The sequence below is a fragment of the Filicampus tigris genome, chromosome 2 (assembly GCF_054856515.1).
Source record: "Filicampus tigris isolate MCC_2025a chromosome 2, RoL_Ftig_1.0, whole genome shotgun sequence".
Taxonomy (NCBI): Eukaryota; Metazoa; Chordata; class Actinopteri; order Syngnathiformes; family Syngnathidae; genus Filicampus; species Filicampus tigris.
The window spans coordinates 14,266,382-14,275,523 of NC_141218.1; the positions used below are offsets into that span (position 1 = coordinate 14,266,382).

General features: G+C 41.0%; 1 protein-coding gene across 1 annotated transcript in view; it reads left to right on the forward strand.

The window, feature by feature from the left end:
* Positions 1-3,720, forward strand: part of pigg (phosphatidylinositol glycan anchor biosynthesis class G (EMM blood group)) — a 41,351-nt gene extending 37,631 nt beyond the window's left edge. Inside the window, exon 13 of the mRNA XM_086013242.1 lies at positions 9-3,720. Within this exon, the coding sequence (XP_085869368.1) occupies positions 9-231 (223 nt within the window). The 3' untranslated portion in view covers positions 232-3,720. The remainder of the gene's footprint in view (positions 1-8) is intronic.
* The last annotated feature ends 5,422 nt before the right edge of the window (positions 3,721-9,142 follow it).

Sequence of the window (9,142 nt, forward strand, 5' to 3'; positions counted from 1 at the left end):
CTCCGCAGGAGTCCTGTCGCAATGGGCCACGGTTCTTACTGTTTGGCTCTGCTCAGGTCGGTGCCGGCGGCAGCCTACATTGTTTTGGTGACCGTCCTGCGCTACCATCTCTTCATATGGAGCGTCTTCTCTCCCAAATTACTATACGAGGCCATGCACCTGCTGCTCACAGCCGGCGTTTGTCTCATCTTCAACACCGTGGAGCAAAGTCGCACCTCCGCCACAGATTAAGGCAGCTTCGTGGCAAGTGAGAGGGTTTGCGTTGACTTTGTGGAGAGAATGGAGAAAGTCCAATTATGTGAAAATGCTTTTTGACGATTGTAAGCTCTCAGGGACTCCTAAGAAGGCTGCTAAACTGATGTTTGGCGCCATCGGACCCAAAGGAAATTCAAAAGAAGTTGGCCGATATACTTGAAGAATATGAGGAAAAAAAAAATACAGTACCTATATTAAGTTATTATACAACATGATGGCTCCTTTTTTGTTTTACACACTTTATTATCATTATTATGAATAAATGTTATCATTAATCATATCTTTGAACTTATTGGACAGTTTTGAGGAAGTGCACACGTTGAAAGGAATCTGTTAACTAGCAAAATCTAAAAAGTTCAAAGTTCTAATCAAATATACATTTGTAACATTTGATATGCCTGTATGGAGAAAGGCTATGAAGCATGTTGGACTTAGAACAGTTTTTCAAACTGTAAAAATAATAATAATAATGATGATGAAAATTGTGATTCTTTTTCCTTTTTTTTTTTATCCCTTAATACAACATCTTTCATCTTTTTAGTTCCTTATATGAATTTCTTTACTTCTGAGGGCTTAACTAATAAATACATGGACCAGTCACAGCATTATCACTACATGCACAATCCAATGAACGATTAGAATAATACTCTTTGATTTGATTGAAACTGTCAGAGTATTTAACAATACTTGTACATAAATTATTGTTTCTCATTTGCAGTGGTGTAGAACTGTACTGGCAGAGATGGGCATTTTACTACAGTTTGCCGGTTCGTCATCCGTCAGCAGACCGGGTACCCCTCCGTCATCCGTCTATTCAAGCCGAAGCAAACCGTAATCGTCTTGTCGGTCAGTCTGTCATGTTATTTTAACCGCGCTTTCATCAGTTAACATCAAAGGTCCGCCAGTCCGACTACCGTCTGTCCGGGAAATAAAAAGGTCCAACAGATAAAAAAAATCCATCCGTCTATTATCTGAACCGATTTGTTTAAAATAGTAAATGGAGTGCACTATGTACATCATAATGTGTGGTCTTGCTGCTCACACAGCTCTTTCACTTACAACTTTTACTTTGAAGTTTTACTTACCTTAACCAGAATCCCGTGTCATATTGTTGTCAAAGCTACACTCCTGGTGGGTTAAAATGCTTCCGAGTCCTTTTGAAACTGAAATAAATTACCCATTAGAATGAAATGTCTTTCTTTGAATTCAACTTGTTTTTTCTTCATCATTATCATCATCATCATCATCATCATAGTCTTCTTCTGTCTTTTAGCAGTTGGCAAACAACTTTTGGTGCATTACTGCCACCCCCTGAAATGGAGTGTGGGGTGAAATGGAGTGTAGGGGCGTGGCAAAATACCATTTCACAACCTCCTAACCCCGCTCTTTCCAAAAATGACAATAGAAATGTTAAACTTAACTCACAAGAACATCTGTGTAAAACTGTATTTGTATTCAAAGCAACTTATTATGGAACTTGGCCAAAGGAACTAATGTTTCTCTCTATGGTGTATACCGCCACCTGCTGTACATATAGAGCAAATGCAGTCCGGGTCGCGTTTACGACTTCCTATCCGCCTTTTTCTCAAGCGGGATCAAATAGTAATCGTCTATCATTTTAAACGCGCTTCCGTCGACCAACTCCACCCCTGTAGTAGAAAACAGTCTAGCTTTACATTTTTCCTCATCATTCATTGTCATCAGGCAAAAGTAGCAGGGCCAAAGGGCAAGCAAAAAAGAAAGGTTACGATCGAAATGGCTTCCTTCGTCGATGCAGGCAGTGGCCGGCAAGGGATCGGGATTGTCATCTGTGGGACTATATAGCCCCCAATGAAATGTTTACCACATATGAAGGTGAAAGGCTTCACCTTGTCACGCGGTCTAGAAATAGCACTCGCACGACATGCTATTAAGACCCATTAGCTGACCAAAACCATGCATGATGTAAAATACACGAACCAAGCGGCAAACTTACTTGTATCAAACGAAAAAATATTCATCAATGCTAGGTTATAGACGATTACATAGACGGGCAAAAATCCACTCGCGCTGATACTTAGTACGTTGTTTTGGGTTTTTTTTTTTTTTTTTTTTACAAAGTTCCCCGTTTATTCCCTGCAAAATGGGCGTCCATCATAGATGGATCGGTCAGACAGAAGAATGCCCACCTCTGTGTAATCATATTAAGATCTTTGTAGATATACTCTGATTTTTTTCGTACCAAAAAATTAGAAATGGCTTTTACTATGATGCCATGCCGTTCTACACATATATCGTTCTGTTAATACCTCTTTGTTTTTGTCAGTCAAAATGGCACATATATTACACTTGAAGAGGCAAAGCGTTCATATTCCCATTCCTCATGAGCAAGGCAGCAAAAGAAAATGCTGATGAGTAAAGTTCTGTAATAAAAACGGTATAAATTTCTCAAAATAATGCATTCGTTTTTCGTTTCAAGTACCTGAGAAGAGGACCTTGATAAAAAATAATGTAAAAACAATCACATATTAAATCACTCTCAATTTCGAGGATAAAAATCATAACTAGACATTCAGCCCTAGCCACGAGTGGATTCTGTTATTGAACCAGTCAGTTCTGACCATTAAAAAAAAAAAGTATGACGTAATTGTTTTGTTTGTTTTCATAGGTGAGACCAGTTCTTATGAGTCACCAACATTTGTTGCTATTTGCAAACATATCCATGCTGGTCGTTACATGTTTATACTCACTGATATTGATTGCGACAAAATGGGGTGAGCTATTTGGTTGGCAGAATCGACCCAAGTGCAACTTGACACCTCTGGGGACAACGATGAACCGCATGTGCCGCCTCCAAACTTGTCACTCAGCTAGATGAGTTTGGCTGCCTTGCGTGACACTTTCTAACCTGAGGCCAAGATTACTGACATCTCCCAAGTCGCCACTGGTGCTGGGGGGGGGGGGGGGGAATCATGCATGGAGCCAACGCTGGTTGTAAATTCCGAGTTTTCCCTCTCCTTTATAGCATCTATTGTCCCTGAAAATTGAATTTCACTGATCTCAAAAAGAGGGAAGGGAATTCATTTTAAATGTTTATTATTATTATTATTATTATTATTATTATTGTATTTACTATTATTGGTTGTAGTTTTCTGCAGTATAAAATTACTGCATCATACATACAAAGTGCAAGTCCTTCTCCTATTTTTACACTGAGTAATATCTTTTTAAGAGCATTCATTTCTTGTTTTAAACAAATTGTCCTAATGTTGTGGCTTGTTAATGTATTTTGTAGGAACTATGCAACCTTTTGTGTTCATTTGTATGTTAGCTTTGGTGATCCCGCTAAATTCGAAGTGTTTCTGTTTTCTGTAAAGTTCTGAATCTGTTTGATGAAAAGTGGCAGGTGGATATTTATGGATTTTTTTGTAAACAATTGATGCATTATTTTTGTTCTTGATCATAGAATAAATGACCTTCCATAAATCAAGGTTGTGTGACTGTTCCTGGCAACTTTCAAGACAGAGCTTTTAAAAAAATGGAACGTACATTTTCTTCGATGTCTCTTGACAGTGATTAGTAGCCCAGGAAATTATGGTGACTGGAGGCCACCTGCTGCAAAAAAGCTCACAAACCTTCTTCCTGGCTAATCAACTTCTTGTCCACTTTTAAACAGGGTACAGACCCACGGATTTTTAACATCTTAACCAATTTTTAAAACAATGAGGGACTCAACGCATGACAAGAGAAGTCGAAGTCGAGATGACCAACACCGGAATGGAAACTGTTTTTCATTTGACTAATTTCCACCGAAATTCGTAGGGGATGGGGACGGAGCCCTGTTCTCTGTAGATCCCACAAGATGGTGGCAAAGCATTTTTCCCTATTTGCCAAGGGTATGGCCAGACTAAATGAAGCTCCTCCCCTCACTTTAATAATTCCTTGGCCCCAAGATGGCACCAAAACAATACTTTTGTTTTAGACATGGCTTCGGCCTGAGACCATCCATCCATCCATCCATTATCTGTACCGCTTCTCCTCACAAGGGTCGCGGGGCGTGCTGGAGCCTATCCCAGCTGTCTTTGGGCAGTAGGCGGGGGACACCCTGAACTGGTTGCCAGCCAATCGCAGGGCACACAGAGACAAACATCCGCACTCACAATCACACCTAGGGGCAATTTAGACAGTCCAATCAACTTACCATGCATGTTTTTGGAATGTGGGAGGAAACCGGAGTGCCCGGAGAAAACCCACGCAGGCACGGGGAGAACATGCAAACTCCACACAGGGAGGCCGGAGCCGGGATCGAACCCGCGACCTCTGAACTGTGAGGCGGACGTGCTAACCAGTCGACCACCGTGCCGCCCGGCCTGAGACCACAACAGTCAATAGGGGATATTTTCATTAACGAACGAGGGCAGGGTTTCCCATAAAACCTATTTGCGAATACACTATGTGTATTCTGTATTTTCAGACCAGTGGTCATGCACGAAATAAGTGAACGATTATGAACACAGACAGCTAAAGATTGGCGTTGGAAATATTGAACAGCTTTATCATCTATAATTTTTAACCCTAGGTTTTATATCTGATGTCAACTTAAGGTGTTAAACTTAACACTTTACACATCTTTTTCAGTATGTCAACATTGAGACATCGTTTATGTAATATATGTCACAATATTTGTAACATCCACATTGTGATCTTTCTATCATGCTTCCCTTCCTTTTCAGAGTCACTTTCCAAGATGATAAAACTGTTTAAGGAAAACAAAATGCAGTACCTCTTTGACCGGGCTGTCTGCGTAGGTGTTGGCCTGCCAGCAGATAATGAAGTTTAATGACCTCACAAAGACCAGAATAATCACTCAGGCTCTCCGAGGAGCTTCCGGGGTTTTCCCTTTGCTACTAACAGATGAACCCTCGGCTTCTTTTTTCCACGGGATGAACTCAAACCTGCTACGTAATCACTGGACGTGAGCTAGAAACAAGCCGCATTAGCCCACTGGTTGTGAACGAGCAGGGCAAGAAACTGCATTTCCATAAAAGTAATCATGCGTTTATGCAAGCAGTGCTGCATGAAAACAGTTCTGTACCGTACATCGCACAATGTTTCCAAACCTTTCATGATTTTACATGAGCAAAATCGCACAAAACGTATAGAATATTGAAACAATTATCTTGTCTCCATTTACTCATAAATTTCCTGAATTAACGTGAAACGTGGACCAGTTCACTGAGCATGTGTCGGGAAGTGAAGTTGTGCATGTGAGTTGGAGTTTTTACCTCTGAGAACGACCTTACCTCAGCCGCACTCTGATGCTCCAGGAGTCGTCTGCTAAATGGCGGATGGCGCTAAGCCAAAGAGGTTATTACAAGTTTCCAGCTGGCTCCACTGCACACGCTGCTGATGAACGCCCGATTCACCGGTGGGTCCGCAGACTGTGCCAGTGCTTCCCTTCTCCCTCCCTGCACTGCATCTCTGGTTTCAAGAAAGTGGATATTATCCGCTGGCAAACTTAGTGCCTATTGCATACATTTACTACAGTATGTTCATTTACAATGTAATGATGTGATTATGGGTTCAAATTTAATTTGGTCCTGCATGTGACCCACAAGGTTACGCCTTAAACAGGATATTGTACATTTTGAGACCCTTACAATTTGTACTGTTTGCAAGGAAATACAAAAGATACTGTCTCGGTCAGGGAGAGGCTACGTTATAAAAACGCTTCTACCACACTTGATTGGTTTTGAAGTTGCCATAACGTTAAACTACCATCACCGATTTATCTTGAGAAGAAGAACATAGAGATGCTTGGAATGATAACAGCAAAACACATAGCTGTATTTGCTTAACATCACTGGTTTATATGAATGCTGTATGTACCTCCGGACAGCAGAGGGCGTTCGCAAAAAGAGGAGCAGATTGACGGCGGAGCTCGGACGTGTTTTGAAAGTGTTCCTGTCCGTACATGTGATGAAGCCAAGTGTGATAAAGTACCCCACGGCGAAAACATTACAACGCTGACGATTGATTTTGTGGCATTTTAGAGTCATTCAAGTTAACGGAGACTGTTTCAATACGGAAGAGTTCAACAGAACTAACAGGGATGTCAACGTTCCTCACAGGTCACACTCACGGTTTCATGTCAACAACATGCAACTTAAATTTCACAGGACAGTTAATTGACGTAGAAGGTATTTCTATTTCCTAGATTTTCCCTATTGTAGTGGTGTCCTGAAACATAACGCCCGCGACTACTCCATTTTGAGATTTGATCCTATCCAGACCAGTCTCAACCAAAATAAATGTTTTGAACTACTGGGCCTTGGAGATATCTGATCTTTGGGCCTGGGCCAACTTTGACTGCGAGGGAGGGAAACTGGCCAAAAGTTGCCCAATTATCTGCTGTGTTCCCCATTTATTGATTCAACACATAGCCTTACTGAAAAATGATTTTGAACCCAACAGCGTTGCTCATTTACAATACAGTAAACATTGCACTAAAAGGAACTTCCAAATACAAATTGTCAGTGTTCCCCCAATAAATGCTCACTAATAGAGATTTGCAGGTTGAAGCGTGTATGTCAGCAATAAAACCCATTTTGGTCAGCAAGGGCCCCATTGTTTGGCTTTTAAAAACCACTAAAGCTCTCTTTACGTTGCAGCAGGAGGGCACGCAGACAAATGGATGCATGTCTACTAAAAGGCTTTTAGGGATATTGATTTTGTTTCCATAAGTATAGACAGCCGTTTTCCCCCCCTTTGATAGACACTCAAAATATTGGTCTATGTGCTCGTCTAAGATCCATTACAAGTGTTGCATCAGAAATGTTGCTGTTCACTCAAGTTTGAGTTATTAAGTACCAGTTTTTGGCTTCCCCGAATCATGCAAAGAAAATTCCTTCTCAATAATTAACATCAAATTAAATGTATACCTCTGAAAAAGATAATCCTGTCTTCGCACTGCCATTACGCTGTTCAGCATGCGTGCAAGCGCTACGGCGACATGATTACACGCTCACACGCTGATGCACAAAGTGGCTCCCGGATCGCCAAAGACACTTTTGATGTCACTTTCTAAGTCCTCCACTGCAACTTTTCAACATTCATCATTCTTCCACAATTCTGCAGCGCCATCACTTGTGCGGAGACGCTCCTCAGACACCTCCGAGTGAGGACGTCGGGAGTTGCAAATCAGCGATTTGCTACCTTGTGTGACCAGAGCTAGAGGCTCATTACACTAATGCAGCTACACAATCCAACTAAAGATCCCTCACGCGGAGAGTAGCCTCTTGGGCCCGGAGAACACTGATTTTATGATAATAGACCGCGTGTATGTATGTGTGCGCGTGCAGACTTTTACAATGAAATTAGCGACAAAATCTCAGCACCTACTCAGCTAAGTAATGACAAATTCACTTTTATCAATCTCATGCTTTATCAATTTGTGCCCCGAGGGGGTGTAACTACGCTCAACACATACTTTGTGTGCTCCGGCTTTGTGACACCAAATTTGACTTCACAATAAAGCATGCTCACTCTTGGAGCAGGAAATAATAAACGGGTTGATCGAGTACACTCAATATTCCCGTCTACGCTCTAAGGCTTCCAATGAAATCACATTGGCGCTGGCTAGCAGTTAATCTATAGCACACAGTTGTCATAATTACGTGCTGTGAATTCAAATAAATGAATGCAGTATATTGTATTTTGGCAGCAGAATTGGATCACATGAATATTTTAACGCAAATTGATGGGCCATCATGATGTAGCCAATCAAAAACAACAGCAAACATTGTTGCAGTCGCTGATAAATCTTAGAAACTGGGATAACAGGCCTTTGTCTGTACATCAGACACATTTAAAAGTAGTTACGCAATGCAAAAGATGGGGCTAGTCATGATACCTTTCGCGGTTGGGGGCTTGGGGGGTCGTTATGTGCCTCCAATTTAGAGCATCAAAAGTTGGATTTTCTATAAGTCCCAAGCCTTGTTGCATCGGGGCGGAGCCATGGTTGGGCCTGGGTGGGCACAGTGAGATTCATGAAAAAATACATACTTTTGAATTTTTTGTAAATTAGTATTAAATTATTTTTTAATTTGTGTTTCGTTGTGTTTTGTTTTTTTTATTTTACTGAATGTTAAAAATGACATAATTGTGGTTGTCTAAGGAAGATCTGAACTTCATATTGTTCAGTTTGTCATTTTATTTGAATATACGATATGTCAGGACAGGAGGACTGTGCTCAGTGAGAGAACTACTCAGGCCCACACTGATTTTTCCAGGCCCACCCATGAGCCACGTTCTGCCTCTGCCCCTGTGCCGCATGTACTGATGAAGTCTGTTCAGATGAGAGGTGAAATGTTTCCCAAGATGCCCTGCGACTGGCTGGCGACCAGTTCGGGGTGTAGTCTGCCTTCGCCCGTTGACGGCTGGGATAGGCTCCAGCAACTCCCCGCGACCCTGTATAGGATAAGCGGTTTGGAAGATGACATGACATGACATGTTTCCCAAGACAACAAGAAGAGTCAAGTTGCCATCGATTCAGTGCCCTGAGAATGAAATAACCTGGATGAATGACAATATTCGCAGGCGAGTAGGAAGCACAGATTTTTGTTTTTAGGGACTTTTTTGTTGAAAGTCAGTTTTCTTCTCCGTAGAATGAAAAAAAAAAAGTGAGGAAGTTCCAGAAGAACACTTGATTGGAGGTGGCCGTTTTTCCAAACAAAATAATGGCTGGATCCACAGCATGTAAACGAAAAAAAAAAAAAAAAAATATATATATATATATATATATATATATATATATATATATATATATATATATATATATATTTTTTTTTTATTTTTTATTTATATATATATTTCTCTGGATCAAATCAAACCAAATGATCACAGCCTG